Genomic DNA, 17,694 nt, shown 5'->3' with positions numbered 1-17,694 from the left:
GGTCATTGATGTTTCATAAGTGGTGGCTTATGGTGAAGGCAGTCTTCTTGACTTTGAGTTTAATGGAAGTTCATTCTCTCCCTGCCTCTCTGGCTTCCTCTGTCTTTCTTTCCTCTCTGTCTGTCCTTCTATCCTTGTCTTTCTTATGGTCCTCTCCCCATGCTTCTGATTTTCTGTGCGTGTCTCTCTGTTGATCACTCTATGACTGTGTGTCCTCCCTGATTCCTTCCCATGTCTCTGTGTCCATCTGTCTGTCTCTCCATCTTTCTGTCTCCCTCCCCTCACCTCTGTCTGTCTGTCTCTCTCTTCTTGTCTCACTTCCTTGGTTCCTTCCATTTCTGGGCCTATCTCGGCATCCACCCCCATGTCTCTCTCTCCCTATGTGTCTCCAACTCCCTGCCTCTGATTCTCTTTTCACATCTTTCCCTGTGTCCTGTCACTCTCCCACACTTCTCTGATTCTCCCCACCATCTATCTTTCTTCTCCATCTCCTGCCACCCACCCACCCACTTGGGGCAGGAGGGCCAGCAACTGATGCAGGAGAAGCCCGAACTGGCGGCCTCTGTGCGGAAGAAGCTGGGCGAGATCCGCCAGTGCTGGGCGGAGCTGGAGAGCACCACCCAGGCCAAGGCACGGCAGCTCTTTGAGGCCAGCAAAGCAGACCAGCTGGTGCAGAGCTTTGCTGAGCTGGACAAGAAGCTCCTTCATATGGAGAGCCAGCTGCAAGACGTGGACCCTGGAGGGGACCTGGCCACTGTCAACAGTCAACTCAAGAAACTGCAGGTATGGCCTTCCTGGCCCAGATGAGGGCTCGCTATGCCACATGGGGGCCAGGTCAGGATCCAGCCCCACTCAAGGTATTTCAAATGGAGGGGATTGAATACAGGGATTTATTTCAAACTTGTAGAAGAGTAGAAAGGGAATATTGAAGCAATCCAGCTAGTAATAACTGTTGGAAGCAGCCACCACCCCCTAAGGTATGGTGTACAAAGGGAAAAGGAAGAATCTAGAGCCACAAAGCAGTAGGTAAATGACTAGCATGCTAAAGGATTCACAGGACCCTGACACTCATTTCCTGAATGGAGAAACCAAAACCCAGGGGTAGGGGAATGACTTTGCATGGAATAACAATGACATTCATTTAGCATTCCTCTACCGGTCTCTGGGCCAAGCACTCACTGACTCCTCCCAGCAACTTCTGGAGATTGGTACTGTTATTATCCCATTTTACCAATGGGGAAACTGAGGCACAGAAAGTAAGGCACCTGGCCCAAGGACACACAGATAACCAGTGTCTCCTTTATGAAACAGGGCACTCTTAGAGAACAGACACAGCATCTGCTTTGTATCTGCTCCCAGCTTGGCAGCTCCATGCTTGGTACACAGCAGTTCACGTGGAATGACCAGAGGTGAATGTAGCCATTGCTTCTCACCTCCCAAGGAGTAATGGCTCTTGCCTTTGGTTTTCTTTTTTTTGTTGTTGTTGTTGATGTTGTTGTTTGTTTTTTTTCTTTGAGATAGCAACTCTGTCACCCAAGTGGGAGTGTAGTGACGTGATCTCAGTTCATTGCAGCCTCAAACTCTTGGGCTCAAGTGATTCTCCCACCTCAGCCTTCCAAGTAGCTGAGATCACAAGTGCATACCACCACACCTGGATAATCTTTTTAAACTTTTTATAGAGACAGGGTCTCACCATATTGCCTAGGTTAGTCTCAAACTCTTGGGCTCAAGAAACTCTTCTGCCTTCGCCTTCCAAAGTACTGGGATTACAGGTGTGAGCCATGGTATCTGGCCCACGTCGCTCCTGCTTTTACCTGTCAGGAACAATGCCTGACTGACTGATGGGAAACTGAGGTTCCAGGAGGTGAGAAGTGAACTTACTTGTCCAGAGTAGCAAATAGCAAAGCCTGGATTTCAATCCAGGGCCCTTGACTCTTCACTCCTCCTTTTTGATATACTTCCTGTGTAGTTGTATAGTGCTTGGCATAGTGTATGGCAAAAAAAAAAAAAAGGCTAGTAAGAAATGCATAATGACGCTGATTAGTATTTATTCATTCATCTCGGTGGCAAATAATTATTAGGTACCTACTATATGCCAGGCACTTTTCTGGGTGTTGGGATATAGCAGTGGGCAAAATGGATGAAAAGTTACTGCCTTTGGCCGGGCGCGGTGGCTCAAGCCTGTAATCCCAGCACTTTGGGAGGCTGAGACGGGTGGATCCACGAGGTCAGGAGATCGAGACCATCCTGGCTAACACTGTGAAACCCCGTCTCTACTAAAAAATACAAAAAATTAGCCGGGCCTGGTGGCGGGCGCCTGTAGTCCCAGCTACTCGGGAGGCTGAGGCAGGAGAATGGCCTAAACCCGGGAGGTGGAGCTTGCAGTGAGCTGAGATCCGGCCACTGCACTCCAGCGCGGGCGACAGAGCGAGACTCCGTCTCAAAAAAAAAAAAAAAAAAAAAAAAAAAAACAAAAAGACAAACAGATCTGAATGTGATGGCCAATGAGGTCAGTTCGTTCTCTCCCCCTCCTCCTCCCCTTCCCCCCCTTGCTTCCTTGCTTCCTTGCTTCCTTCCTTCCTTCCTTCCTTCCTTCCTTCCTTCCTTCCTTCCTTCCTCTCTCTCTCTCTCTCTCTCTCTTTTCTTTCGTTGGAGTCTTGCTGTCACCCAGGCTGGAGTGCAATGGTGCAGTCTCGGCTCACTGCAACCTCTACCTCCCAGGTTCAAGCAATTCTCCTGCCTCAGCCTCCTGAGTAGCTGGGATTACAGGCATGTGCCACCATGCCCAGCTAATTTTTGTATTTTTAGTAGAGACGGGATTTCACCATGTTGGCCAGGCTGGTCTCAAACTCCTGACTGCAGGTGATTCACCCACCTTGGCCTCCCAAAGTGCTGGGATTGCAGGCGTGAGCCACCATGCCCAGCCAATGAAGTCACTACTTTATATAGAGTAGCAGTTCTCAAATGTCTGGGTTTCTAGGACCCCCTTACACTCTTAAACTGCACTGAGATCCTCAGAAAGCTTTGTCTGTGTGGGTTAGACCTATTGACATTCACTGTATTAAAAATGAAAATTGAGGCCAGGCATAGTGGCTCATGCCTGTATCCCAGCACTTTGGGAGGCCGAGGCAGGAGGATTGCTTGAACCTAGGAGTTTGAGACTAGCCTGGGCAACAGAGCAAGAGCCTGTCTCTATTTTATTTTATTTCATTATTTGAGCCAGGATCTCACTCTGTCAGCAGGCTGGAGTGCAGTGGTGTGATCACGGCTCACTGCAGCCTCAACCTCTGAGGCTCAAGTGATGTTCCTCCCTCAGTCCCGCAAGCAGCTGGGACTACAGACCCATACCACCATGCCTGACTGATTTTTTTTTAAGAGACAGAATCTCACTATGTTGTCCAGGCTTTATCTCTATTTATTAAACTAAAAAAAAAAAAAAAAAAATTAAAACAGAGTCTGGCTCTGTTGCCCAGGCTGGAGTGTAGTGGTGTGATCTTGGCTCACTGCAACCTCCGCCTCCTGAGTTCAAGCAATTCTCCTCCCTCAGTCTCTGGAGTAGCTGGGATTACAGGCCTGTGCCACCACACCTGGCTAATTTTTGTATTTTTAGTAGAGATGGGGTTTCACCATGTTGCCCAGGCTGGTCTTGAACTCCTGACCTCAGGTGATCTGGCTGCCTTGGCTTCCCAAAGTGCTGGGATTACAGGCATGAGCCATGGCACCCAGCCTGTAGTTCTCTTTCATGTCTAGAATAGAAGAGAGCTGGCTTCTCCCATCTGTGTCTGTATTCAATCCATTTCACTAGCACAGGTCATTAGGTCTCTGAAAAATGCTGCTGCATGCTGGGGAGAGAATGAGAATGGTGAAGGCAAATAACATCTTAGCATTTTTATAAAAATAGTTGTAACCTTGGAGATGCCTTGAAAAGATCTCAGGGATCCCCAGGGGTTCCTTGGCCACAGTTTGAGAACTGGTGATGTACATAATGTGCTGGGCACCGTTAACTCCTCTGTCCTCCCCAGCAGCCCCGTGAGGGAGGTCCTGTTATTACCCCTACCCAGGAGAAAACCACAGCACAGAAAGGATCCGTGGCTCACAGAGGTCACATGGCTACCAAGTGGCTATTCAATACCACCTTTAGTCCCTCCCTGAGCCTCTGTCCGCTCTCTTAAATAGGACTCTATCATCAGTGCAGGTCTTCCAGGGCCAGGTGGGGTTGTGCACAGAAAGGAGCCATTTAGCACAGTGCCCAGGATGTGGTAAGCCTGCAAGAAAGGGGCATCTGACTGTTAGGGTCGCAGCCAGAAACAGAAGGCAGGCTCACCTGTAGAAAACTTGAGTTTCTTGACAAAGGTGTGAGTGGAGAATGGGAAGCTGCAGGAAGCATATAGGGCTGTGGGACTCATGGAGGGGAGCCTTTGCTCCCCCCTAGCCAGAGAAGGCAGGGAAGGAGAAGTTATTGGAACTTGGAAGGGGAGAGTCTCGAGACAGGAGCTGGGACTCTTAGTCAAGAACGCAGCCATGGCCAGGCGCGGTGGCTCACACCTGTAATCCCAGCACTTTTGGAGGCCAAGGCGGGTGGCTCACTTGAGGTCAGGAATTCAAGACCCACCTGGGCAACATGGCAAAACCCCGTCTCTACTAAAAATACAAAAATTAGCCGAGCGTGGTGGCAACGTGCCTGTAATCCCAGCTACTCGGGAGGCTGGGGCATGAGAATCACTTGAACTTGTGAGGTGGAGGTTGCAGTGAGGCAAGATTGCACCACCGCACTCCAGCCTGGGTGACACAGTAAGACTCTGTCTCAAAAAAAAAAAAAAAAAAAAAAAAAAAAAGAACAGCAGCCAGACCATGGCACCATAGCAGGGAAGAGCCAGGGAGATAATACCCCAGACTCACTTTCCTCTGGGCTTCCCTATGCCAACCAGGGCTGGCTTTGTGGGTGTTTGCCCATGCAGTGGCACAGGGCTCCATGCTTGGTTTAATGCCCTACTATTGATGTCTTGAATTTTTTTTGTTTTGGAGACAGTTTCTCCCTCTGTCGCCCAGGCTGAAGTGCAATGGCATGATCATGGCTCACTACAGCCGTGAACTCCTGGGCTCAAGTGAACCTCTCACCTCAGCCTCCTGAGTAGCTGGGACTACAGGCGTGTGCCACCATGCCCAGATAATTTTTGTATTATTTTGTAGAGACGGGGGCCTCACTATGTTGCCCAGACTGGTCTCAAACTCCTGGCCTCAAGTTATCCTCCTGCCTTAGTCTCCCAAAGTGCTGGGATTACAGGGGTGAGGCACTGCCCCTGGACAAAATTCTTAATAAATATTTGAACAAGGGACCTTGTGTTTTCCATTTTGCACTGAAAATTATAAGCCATTTTTGAGGCCAACCCACATGGGAGCCAGAGGACAGGAGGGCTGGTCCATGCAGGTCAGTCCTGCACAGGGCAGGGTGAAGAAGCTTGGACTATGGGTCTCAAGCTCCCAGGCTGAAGCAATCTGCTCACCTTGGCCTCCCAAAGTGCTGGGATTACAGGCGTAAGCCACCGCCCCAGTCTATTGCTAGGGTTCATAATTATCTTGCAGTGATTACTAATTCTACCCCAGCAGTGTATTGCAGTGGCTGAAGGCACAGACTCAGGACTCCAGCAGGTCTGGTTCTGAGTCACAGCTCCCCCACCTGCTACCTATGTCTCTCCCTCTGAGCCTCGGAAGCCTTCTCCTTGCAATGGGAAGGACCTCAATGCTCACCCCCTGGTGGATAGCGGAAGTGTGGGAAGCAGCACAGTGAAGGGCATGGACACTGGAGCTGGGCTGCCTGGGTCAAGGCCTGGCTGTGTGCCTTATCACCTGGGTAGCCCAAGGAGGTTACTTTTCTCTCTGTGCTTCAGTTTATTTTTCTTTTTTTTTTTTTTTTTTTTTTTTTTTTTTTTTTTTTTTTTTTTTGAGACGGAGTCTTGCTCTGTCTCCCAGGCTGGAGTGCAGTGGCCGGATCTCAGCTCACTGCAAGTTCCTCCTCCTGGGTTTACGCCATTCTCTCGCCTCAGCCTCCCAAGTAGCTGGGACTACAGGCGCCCGCCACATCGCCCGGCTAAGTTTTTGTATTTCTTTAGTAGAGACGGGGTTTCACCGTGTTAGCCAGGATGGTCTCGATCTCCTGACCTCGTGATCCGCCCGTCTCGGCCTCCCAAAGTGCTGGGATTACAGGCTTGAGCCACCGCGCCCGGCCTATTTTTCTTTTTTTAAGAGGGAGTCTCACTCTGTTGCCCAGACTGGAGAGCAGTGGCATGATCTTGGCTCACTGCAACCTCCGCCTCCTGGGTTCAAGTGATTCTCTTGCCTCAGCCTCCTGAGTAGCTGGGATTACAGGCACCCGCCACCATGCCTGACTAATTTTTGTATTTTTAGTAGAGATGGGGTTTCGTCATGTTGGCCAGGCTGGTCCCGAACTCCTGACCTCAAGTGATCCACCCACCTCGGCCTCCCAAAGTACTGGGATAATAGGCGTGAACCACCATGCCTGGCCAGTCTTTAATTTTAACTGTCCTAAATCTGAGAGCGTATCATCACTCTACTGTTTTCAAAAGCTAGTTTTCACCTTCACTTTGGTTATGTTACTTATGTGATACACAGTTACTTCATTTGTTTTTGTTCATATTCCATTTGGGGCATTTACCTCTCCCCATGCTGCTTTTTAATTTTAATTTATTTTTATTTCTTAATAGATAGGGTCTCTCTATGTTACCCAGGCTGGTCACAGACTCCTGGGCTCAAATAGTCCTCCCGCCTTAGCCCCCCAAAGTGCTGGGATTATTTGCATGAGCCACTATACCTGGCCCCAAAACACGTTTTAAAAAGGCAACATGGATGATTGGGCACAGTGACTCATGCCTGTAATCCCAGTAATTTGGGAGGCCAAGGCAGGAGGATTGCTTAAGCCCAGGAGTTCCAGACCAGCCTGGGCCACATAGCGAGATCCACGTGCCTGTGGTCCCAGCTACTCAGAAGGCTGAATTGGGAGGATCACTTGAGTCTAGGAGGTTGAAGCCGCAGTGAGCTGTGATCGTGTCACTGCACTCCAATCTGGTAGACAGAGTGAGACCCCCATCTCAAAAAAAAAAAAAAAGTAATTTGAAGGTGGTAAATGAAATATTTTTATAGTGTTAAAAGTTAGAACCATCTTTAGCTCACTTGCTTTTGCCAAATTGCCTGCCCAGGTCCTTTTGTGGCTGAGCGCTCTCTCCCCAGCAGTCCACATGAGCTCCTGTTTCCTCTTATCCTTGCCAACACTTGGTATTGTCAGACGTTTTAGATCTTTCCCAGTCCAATGGCTAGGAAGTGGTACCTCACTGCAGTGTGTGTATTTGCATTTTTTTCTAATGCAACTGGTGAGCTTGACCATCTTTGACCCTCTTTTGTACTATTTAGGTTTTAGAGGAAGGAGTTGGGGCCTCCTGCTTTAGCCAGAGTACAGAGTTAGCTCTTCCCTCCCCACAGGGGGTTCAATCTCGACCAAGCCCAGCAAACCATGAGATGGGGGTCCCCATTGTTCAAGGAGAGGCTGAAGCCCAGAGGGGACAAGGGAGTGGCCCTGGGGTCACACAGTGATGGGTACCGGAGGCAGGCTCCAGCACGAGACTACCTGACCCTTTTCCCAGCAGAGGGAGCCCGAGGCAAGAAGTGACTGTGTGAGCCATGGCACCCAGACGAAGCCCAGCTGCCTCTCAGGAGCTGCCACTGGGGAAGGGAACTGCCAAGGCCCCACTATCCCCTCGGGCATACACAGGAGGGGGGTCGGCTGCCATCCAGCCTGGCACGTTTCCTGGCTGTCCCATCCACCCTGAGGGCACTGGGGCCAGGCTGGGCTGGGGGAGGTGCTGGCTTGGGGTCTGAGGTGTGTAGTGGTGTGTGCTATGTGAGCCATTTGTCCCCCTCAGCCTCTCTCCAGGCCTGTGTCTCTGTCCTTGTCCCTTAGCCTTTCTGTGTCCCTTAGTTTCTGCCTCTCATCGCTGCCTCTCTCTGTCCTCCCGTCCTCATCTCTGTGTCCCTCTCTGTCCTACTCTCTCACTCCCTTCTCTCTATTTGTTTACTTTGAGACAGAGTCTTACTCTGTCACCCAGGGTGGAGTGCAGTGGCGCAATCTCAGCTCACTGCAACCTCTGCCTCCCAGGTTCAAGAGATTCTCCTGCCTCAGCCTCCCGAGTAGCTGGGATTACAGTCATGAGCCACCATGCCCGGCTAATTTTTGTATTTTTAGTAGAGATAGGGTTTCACCATGTTGGCCAGGTTGGTCTTGAACTCCTGATCACAGGTGATCTGCCTACCTCGGTCTCTCAAAGTGCTGGGATTACAGGCGTGAGCCACCACCCCAGTCTCTCTGTCTCTTTTTCTTTGACTTCTCTGTCTCTGCCTCCTTCCCTTGTTCCTCATATCCTCCTTGTGTCCTCTCCCTTGTCCTCCACCACACCTGCTGCAGCAGGCTCCCTGGGAGTCCACCTCCCAGGTCCTGGCCACATGACCCAGAATCCTCTCTTGGGGCCTCTTGCCAGGCTGTGCTTCCTGACCAAGAAGCCAGATGGTGGAGTCTCAAGTCCCGGCTCCCCAGCCCTCAGGGACCTGGCCAGCTGGTCGGCCTCGGCTGCAGGCTCCTGCTTGGAGGGGTGGGGGACTGGTCTCCTGCCATCTGAGAAAATGCACTAGAGGCTTTGCAGCTGCGAGGCTCTGTCCCTGGGGACCCCACACTTTTTCCAGGCCCACCCCCACCCTAAGCAAAGCTCTTTCTCTGGCCAGGGAAACACCCTCCTCCCCGTGTTCTGCTTCTCTGTCTCATGTTTTTGTATCCAGCTCAGCATGGCCTGGAAGAGGAGTGCAGATTCAGGGGCTATACCGTCCCAGTCCTTGCCCTATTGTGACTCAAGGCAAGGGACTCCACCTTTCTTTCTTTTTCTTTCCTTCTTTCTCTCTTTCTTTTCTTTCTTTCTTTCACAGAGTCTCACTCTGTTGCCCAGGCTGGAGTGCAGTGGCACAATCTCAGCTAATTATGTCTTCATAATTCACAAATTATGTCTTCAGTTTATGAAGGTGCTGGCTCAGGGTCTGAGGGGTGATCAGTAACTCAAATTATGTCTTTACAGATCTCCTTGTCTTCATTTCTGAGCACCACTTTCTTCTGTGTTGGCCTCATTGTCAGGGAGTCGCAGACGTTGGCAGGATGACCCCAGGATGCCTGACCTATCTCCTCCCAACTTAGGAAGTCCATGGGAAAGAGAGTATCTCTTCTGTGCACACACACTTTCCTGGAAAAAGTGGGGACAGTGACTGGGCATAGTGGCTCACACCTGTAATCCCACACTTTAGGAGGCCAAGATGGGAGGGATTGCTTGAGGCCAGGAGTTTGAGACCAGCCTGGCCAACATAGTGAGACCCTACACCTCTACCAAAAAAGAAAAAGTGGGAAGAGTTTTCATTGGCCCATCTGAGGTCACATGTTCGTCTCTGACCCAATCTTTATGACCAGGGTGTTTTCAGTGTTCTGATGGGCCCCACTTGTGTCATGTGATTACCCATGGCTCTCTAGGTTTCATTTGCCCTTCAGGAAGCTCAGGACCTGAGAGTGAGTTTTGATGTATTTGGAAGGAGAGGATGGATTCTGGGCAGGCAAAACCAACAACTCTGCACTACAGAACCTTGAAACAAGAAGTCTTGCCTTGGTTCTTGAGTTTGGGGTTTTGTTTTGCAGTCATTTGCCATAATCTGCTACCACTTAATTTTTTAATTGTTATTTTGTTTTCTTCTCTAGCTTTCCTCCATCTGTTTAGAATTACAAGGGTAATATATAAATACATTCTTTTGGGAAAATTTGTACTAACCCAGCAGTCTTCAGTAGAACGTAAAGTCTCACTGCGATCTGCCTCGCAATCCCACATCCAGAGGGAGCCTCAATTATTTGGTGTGCATCCATCTAGACCTCCTTCTGTGCATTTACAAGTGTACCTATATGGATGTTTAATGTTTTTATTTTATTTGCTTTTCATGTTTAATTTCAATTTTTGAATAAATAAATTTTCATGGTTAAGACATCAGAACCTCTAGGGAAATCCCATGGGAAAATTATCCATCCCCTTCATCCCTGTACCCCATTCATTAAGTTCTCATCCCCCCAGTAAGTACCATCTGTTATGAACTTCTTGTTTACTCCAGGGAATTTTTATGCATGTGCAATCCACTACAAATTTATATTCTGCTTCTGCTGTGCTGCTGCTGCTCCTTCTCCTCCTCCTCCCCCTCCTCCTCCTCCTCCTCCTCCCTCCTCCCTTTTTGAGATGGACTTTCACTCTTGTTGTCCAGGCTGGAGTGCAGTGGCATGATCTCAGCTCACTGCAACCTCTGCCTCCCGGATTCAAGTGATTCTCCTGCCTCAGGCTCCCAAGTAGCTGGGATTACAAGTGTCTGCCATCACGCCTGGCTAATTTTTTGTATTTTTAGTAGAGATGGGGTTTCACCATGTTGACCAGGCTGGTCTCCAACTCCTGACCTCAGGTGATTCACTCGCCTCGGCCTCCTAAAGTGCTAGGATTACAGGCGTGAGCCACCGCACCCCGCATGCTTTTTCTTCTTAACAGTAACATTTGGCTATTATTCCATATTGGTCTGGATTTGTTTAACCATTTTACTGTTTTTTTTTTTTTTTTTTCAAGAGAGGGGGTCTAGCTATGTTGCCCAGGCTGGTTTCAATCTCCTGGGCTCAAGCAATCCTCCCACCTCAACCTCTTGAGTAGCTGGGATTACAGGCATGAGCTGCTGCACCTGACTTAACCGTTTCTCTCTTGATGGGCATTGAGGTTGCTTCCAGTTTTTTTCCCATTACAAACTCTGCTGTGACTACAACTTTGTGCATCTGTGCCAGTATTTCTTTTTTCTTCTTTAAAAAATTTTTTATTATTATTTTTAATTTTTTTTTCAAGATGGAGTCTTGCTCTGTCACCCAGGCTGAAGTGGCACAATCTCAGCTCACTGCAACCTCTGCCTCCCAAGTTCAAGCAATTCTCCTGCCTCAGCCTCCCAAGAAGCTGGGATTACAGGCATGCATTACCACACCTAGCTAATTTTTGTATTTTTAGTAGAGACGGGGTTTTACCATGTTGGCCAGGCTGGTCTTGAACTCCTGACCTTGTGACCCACCTGCCTTGGGCTCCCGAAGTGCTGAGATTACAGGCATGAGCCACTGCACCTGGCCTATGACAGTATTTCTTTAGTCATATTCCTAGAAGTGCAAGTGCTAGGTCAAGCAGATGTGTGTTTTGCATTTTGATGCAAAGACCTGCCAAATTGCCTTCCAAAAAGGCTCTACCAGTTTACACCACCACTGACAGTGGCTGAGTGTGCCTGTCTCCCAGGATCTTTGCCAGCATTAGATACTATAAGTGTGTTACATTTTTGCCAACCTAATGTGTAGAAAAGGATGTCTTGACCAGGCGCAGTGACTCACTCCTGTAATCTCAGCACTTTGAGAGGCCAAGGTGGGTGGATCACCTGAAGTCAGGAGTTCAAGACCAACCTGGCCAACATGGTGAAACCCCATCTCTGCTAAAAATACAAAATTAACCAGGCATGGTGACACGTGCCTGTAATCCCAGCTACTCGAGAGGTTGAGGCAGGAGAATCACTTGAACCAAGGAGGCAGAGGTTGCAGTGAGCCGAGACCATGCCATTGCACTCCAGCCTGGGCAAAAAGAGTGAAACTCTGTCTCAAAAAAAAAAAAAGAAAAGAAAAGAAAAGAAAGAAGAAAAGGATGTCTTGTTTTAATTTCTATTTTCCAGCTGATTAATAAGACTGGGCATCTTTTCATATGCTTATTTGTCTGTTGCCTGTTCACATCTGATGCCCATTTCTCTTTTTGGGCAGCCTTTTTTTTGCTGATATCATTCATGTATGCATTGAACAAATCTTAATTGGAGGCCTACTGTGTACCAGAAATTGTTCTAGGTTTTCAAGAATACAGCAGTGAGTGTGACAGAGCCCCTTCCATCATGTGGGTCACATTCTGGAAGCAGGGGACCAATAAAAATACACAAGTACCTGAATGCAGTGGCTCACACCTGTAATCCCAGCACTTTGGAAGGCCAGTGTGAGAATAGTTTGAGTCCAGGCATTCAAGACCAGCCTGGGCAACATAGCGAGACCCCATCTTTATGACAAATTTCAAAAATGAGCTGGGCATGGTGGTGTGTGCCTGTAGTTGTAGCTACTTGGGAGGCTAAGGCAAGAGGATCCCCTGAGCCTAGGAGTTTGAGGCTGCAGTGAGCTATTATCTCACTACCACACTCCAACCTGGATAACAGAGCAAGACCCTGTCAAAAAACAAAACACACATACACACCAATCAAGAGAGTTGTCTGATGGTGGTAAGCACTATGAAGACAAAGGAAGCAGGATGAAGGGAAATTCTTTGATTGTTAAATAAACTAATTCCTTGCTCTAATATATATCAATTTTTTCAGTTTTTCATTTGCCTTCTAACTCTACGAAATTTTGGTTGATGCAGAAGTATTTTTTAAATTTTTTTAAATTTAAGTTCTAGGGTACATGTGCACAACATGCAGGTTTGTTACATATGTATACATGTGCCATGTTGGTGTGCTGCACCCATTAACTCATCATTTACATTAGGTATTTCTCTTAATGCTATCCCGCCCCACTCCTCCCACCCCATGACAGGCCCTGGTGTGTGATGTTCCCTGCCCTGTGTCCAAGTGTTCTCATTGTTCAATTCCCACCTATGAGTGAGAATGTGCAGTGTTTGGTTTTCTGTCCTTGCAACAGTTTGCTCAGAATGATGGTTTCCAGCTTCACCCATGTCCCTACAAAGGACATGGATTCATCCTTTTTTATGACTGCATAGTATTCCATGGTGTATATGTGCCACATTTTCTTAATCCAGTCTATCATTGATGGACATTTGGGTTAGTTCCAAGTCTTTGCTATTGTGAACAGTGCCACAATAAACATACATGTGCTTGTGTCTTTATAGCAGCATGATTTATAATCCTTTGGGTATATACCCAGTAATGGGATGGCTGGGTCAAATGGTATTTCTAGTTCTAGATCGATCCTTGAGGAATCGCCACACTGTCTTCCACAATGGTTGAACTAGTTTGCACTCCCACCAACAGTGTAAAAGTGTTCCTATTTCCCCACATCCTCTCCAGCATCTGTTGTTTCCTGACTTTTTAATGATTGCCATTCTAACTGGTGTGAGATGGTATCTCATTGTGGTTTTGATTTGCATTTCTCTGATGACCAGTCACGGTGAGCATTTTTTCATATGTCTATTGGCTGATGCAGAAGTATTTTTATGTGATCAAATTTATAAATCTTTCCCTTTATGTTTTTTTATGCTTGGAAAGATTTTTCTCCATCCCAGCATTATAAAAGCATTTGCCCAGGTTTTCTTTTAGTGCCTTATGGATTTACTTACTTCGTTTAAGTCTTTAATCCATCTGGAATTGTTTTCAGTACAAACAGCAAGGAAAGGATCCAGCTAAATTGGTTAGCCATTGGCCCATGACCATTCATTAAATAATCCATCTTTCCCTTGGGGATTTGCATTGGCATCTAGGAAACACATGAATTTTCTTGTGTATTTGGGTCTGCTTTTGCACTTTCTGTCTATCCCTATGACACAGCAGCCATCCAAATCACTATAGCTTTGTATTTATTTTTGATAAATTTTTACTATCAAATGTTTTTTCAGCCTGTAATCCCAGCACTTTGGGAGGCCAAGGTGGGCAGATCACTTGAGGTTAGGAGTTTGAGAACAGCCTGACCAACATGGTGAAACCCCATCTCTACTAAAAATACAAATAAGTAAATAAATAAATAAAAATAGCCAGGCATGGTGGCAGGTGCCTGTAGTCCCAGCTACTGGGGAGGCCAAGGCACGAGAATGACTTGCACCTGGGAGGTGGAGGTTGCAGTGAGCTGAGATTGCCCACTGAACTCCAGCCTGGACGACACAGTGCCCAGGCTGATTTGCTCATCCATCTACAAAAAAAAAAAAAAAAAAAAAAAAAAAAAAAATCGGCTAGGTATGGTTGCTCATGCCTGTAATCCCAAGCACTTTGAGAGGCCAAGGTGGGCAGATCACCTGAGGTCAGGAGTTCAAGACCAGCCTGGCCAATATGGTGAAACCCCATCTCCACAAAAATACAAAAATTAGCTGGGCATGATGGCAGGTGCCTATAATCTCAGCTACTCGGGAGGCTGAGGCAGGAGAATTGCTTGAACCCAGGAAGTGAAGGTTGCAGTGAGCCAAGATTGTGCCATTGCACTCCAGCCTGGGCGACAGAGCGAGACTCCGTCTCAAAAGAAAAAAATTCGTTAACAAAAAATTATTACTATATTTGATAGTAGAAATTTTGGAAAGTTGACTCTTTGGACAAATTCTTTAACTTCTCTTGGCTTCAGTTTCCTCCTCTGTAAAACAGGGAGACTACCAACCTTGAAGGGTTGTTCTGAGAATTAGTGATTTAATGGACTACTTTAGTTCCTGGGTCAGGTAAGCCTCTTTGAGAAGGTCATACTCCAGCTAAAATCTGATTGACAAGGAAGAGCATGCCCGGCAGAGGAAACAGCAAAGGCAAAGGCTCCGAGGCAGGGATTAGCTTAGTGTGATGCAGGTTCATGCGGAGGGCATCGCTCCTGGAGGCGACTGAGCAAGGAGAGGGTGGAAGGGTGGGCCAGTGAGGGGTCTGGCTGTCACCATAAGGGTACTGGAGAACCACAGCAGGATCAGGAGGGTGGGTGGGGCCCACTGATACTGCCTCTGTCCCCACAGTCCATGGAGTCGCAGGTGGAGGAGTGGTACCGCGAGGTGGGAGAGCTGCAGGCACAGACGGCGGCGCTGCCGCTGGAGCCGGCCAGCAAGGAGCTGGTGGGCGAGCGGCAGAACGCGGTGGGCGAGCGCCTGGTGCGCCTGCTCGAGCCGTTGCAGGAGCGCCGCCGCTTGCTGCTGGCCTCCAAGGAGTTGCACCAGGTGGCGCACGACCTGGACGACGAGCTGGTGAGGCCAGCGCAGGGGCCTGGGGCGGGGCGGGGGGCGGGAAAGAGGATGGAGAAGGCTGAGACCCTCCCACTCATACGCTGAAAGATGCACTCAGCCCGTCACTCATTCATTCATTCACATTCATTTACTCACTTTGAATCATTCATTGATTTGTTCATGAAGTCACTCATTTATTCACTCATCCATTGTTTGTTTTTGCCTCCACTCATTTATTTACTTATTATTCATTCACTCATTCACTCCTGTTCATTTCCTCATTCCATCACTCAACTTCCTGATTTGCTCACTAATTTGCTCACTCAGTTGATCATTCTGGCCCCAACCCGGTGTGTGAATGATACTGGGGCCACAGGGGTGGCCAAGGCAGACCCCATTGTGTCCCAGAGGACTCAAAGTCCAACTGGGAAAACAGACTTGTCCCCAGACAGTGACAATTCAGGGTGGTTAGGAATATGATAGGAAACAAGACCTGTATGTGCAAAGGCCAACGGTGTGAGCCTGGCTTAAGTGCAGAGAGCAAGACAGAGTATGTGAACAGAGGAGACTGAGACAGGTGTGATGGCGCCTGTAGTCCCAGATACTTGGGAGGCTGAGGTGGGAGGATTATTTGAGCTTGGGGATTCGATCCCATCTCAAAGAAAAAAAAAAAAAAAATGGAGGAGGCTAAAGATTCGACTGGGCTGTTAGGCAAGGAAGGGCCTGGGATACCATGCAGGTTTAAAGTTTAGTTGCGATGCAGCAGTTCGTGGATGCATTCTCCCCTTGACCTGCTTCCTGTGTCCTCTCCAGGCATGGGTTCAGGAGCGGCTGCCACTGGCCATGCAGACAGAGCGAGGCAACGGTTTGCAGGCGGTCCAGCAGCACATCAAAAAGAACCAGGTGAGCAGAGCCAGGTGAGGGAGTGAGTTAGGACACATTTGGATACACGTGATAGAAAACAGCTGAAGGTGGTTAAAGCCAAAACAATGACTTTATTGGTTTTTGGAATTAACAAGACTGTGGACAGCAGATACAGATGTATCCAGGTGCTTCCATATATTTTCATGACTCTGGGCTATATTTTTTGTTTGTTTGCTTGTTTGTTTTGAGATGGAGCCTTGCTCTGTCACCCAGGCTGAAGTTTAGTGGCGCAGTCTTCGCTCACTGCAGCCTCCACTTCCTGAGTTCAAGCTATTCTCCTGCCTCAGCCGCCCAAGTAGCTGGGATTACAGGTGTGCATCACCACACCTGGCTAATTTTTGTATTTTTAGTAGAGATGGGGGGTCTCACCATGTTGTCCAGGCTGGTCTCGAACTCCTGGCCTCAAGTGATCCACTCACCTCGGCCTCCCAAAGTGCTGGGATTACAGGCGTGAGCCACCGCACCCAGCCTGTTTGTTTTTCTGCATGAGCTTTCTTCTTAGGCCAGTCCTCCTCTCCTGGTGGTAAAAGGCCTCTAATAGATTCAGGTTTACCTCCCGCCAGCAAAACTGAAGAGAATTTCCCCCTCTCAATAATGTCAGCAGTAGTCCCAGGAATAACTCTCATTGACTCACCATACAAGTGGCGTCCCATGCCCATCCCGGAACTAATCATGACGGATGGGGATTCAGACTGCTCCTTGGGCTGGCCTGGCTAGGCGCCCTCCCCTGGAACCTGCTTCTGGAATCAGCCTTAGCTTAATTACCAAGGCTGGATGGAGGCAAGGGGGGTTCTCCAAAGGAAAATCAGCAGCTTGAGACTAGAAGGAAGAGGAATGGCTATTGGACAAGCAAAAAGTAAAACAACCATCAAGTTAGCCTGGTGTGGTGGTGTACCCCTGTAGTCCCAGCTACTCCGGAAGCTGAGGAGGGAGGGTCCCTTTAGTCCAGAGGTCAAAGCTGTGGTTAGCCTTGAACACACCACTGCACTCCACCCTGTGCAACAGAATGAGACCCTATCTCTCTCTCTGTCACACACACACACACCCCAAAACAAATAAAAAACACCCATAGGGACAAAGGACAGAGATAATCAGCAAGAGGGTACTACTGTCTGCTAACCTGAGCAAGGTGGGGGGAGGGGGCTTTTGAGCTCCTAAAAAATCTCTGAATCTCTGTTCATCCCTCTGGGGCTCAGTTTCCACATCTAAATAAGTAGAGTTGGTTTAGAACAGTGGTTCTCAAACTGCATAGCAGGGGAACTCCTTGGTCAAAGCAACTATTTCACCAAAGCCTAAAGCAAGACACATAAGAGAGGAATAATAATAATAATAAGGCATTGTGCCGGGCACGGTGGCTCCAGCCTGTAATCCCAGCACTCTGGGAAGCAGAGGCGGGAGGATCACTTGAGCCCAGGAGTTTGAGACCAGCCTGGGCAACATGGGGAAATCCCATCTCTACCAGAAATACAAAAATTAGCTGAGCGTAGTGGAAGGCGCCTGTAATCCCAGCGACTTGGGAGACTGAGTCAGGAGAATCGCTTGAACCCAGGAGGCAGAGGTTGCAGTGAGCCGAGATCACACCACTGCATTCCAGCCTGGGTGACAGAGTGAGACCCTGTCTCAAAAAAAAGAAAAAAAAGCATCGATTAAAGATTTACTATATGCTGGCCAGGTGTAGTGGCTGATGCCTGTAATCCCAGCACTTTGGGAGGCCGAGGTAGGTGGATCACCT

General features: G+C 48.4%; 1 protein-coding gene across 2 annotated transcripts in view; it reads left to right on the top strand.

The window, feature by feature from the left end:
• The window catches only part of SPTBN4 (spectrin beta, non-erythrocytic 4), a 119,288-nt gene that overhangs the window by 76,232 nt on the left and 25,362 nt on the right, over positions 1–17,694 (top strand). For both annotated transcript variants that reach the window (XM_010380845.2, XM_030912643.1), the window contains 3 exons: positions 520–783; positions 14,835–15,059; positions 15,852–15,941. In XM_010380845.2, the coding sequence (XP_010379147.2) occupies positions 520–783; positions 14,835–15,059; positions 15,852–15,941 (579 nt within the window). The remainder of the gene's footprint in view (positions 1–519; positions 784–14,834; positions 15,060–15,851; positions 15,942–17,694) is intronic.

This window comes from Rhinopithecus roxellana, chromosome 12 (genome assembly GCF_007565055.1).
Source record: "Rhinopithecus roxellana isolate Shanxi Qingling chromosome 12, ASM756505v1, whole genome shotgun sequence".
Taxonomy (NCBI): Eukaryota; Metazoa; Chordata; class Mammalia; order Primates; family Cercopithecidae; genus Rhinopithecus; species Rhinopithecus roxellana.
The sequence above is the reverse complement of the archived record's forward strand: the minus strand, read 5'-3'. Positions and strand labels throughout refer to the sequence as shown.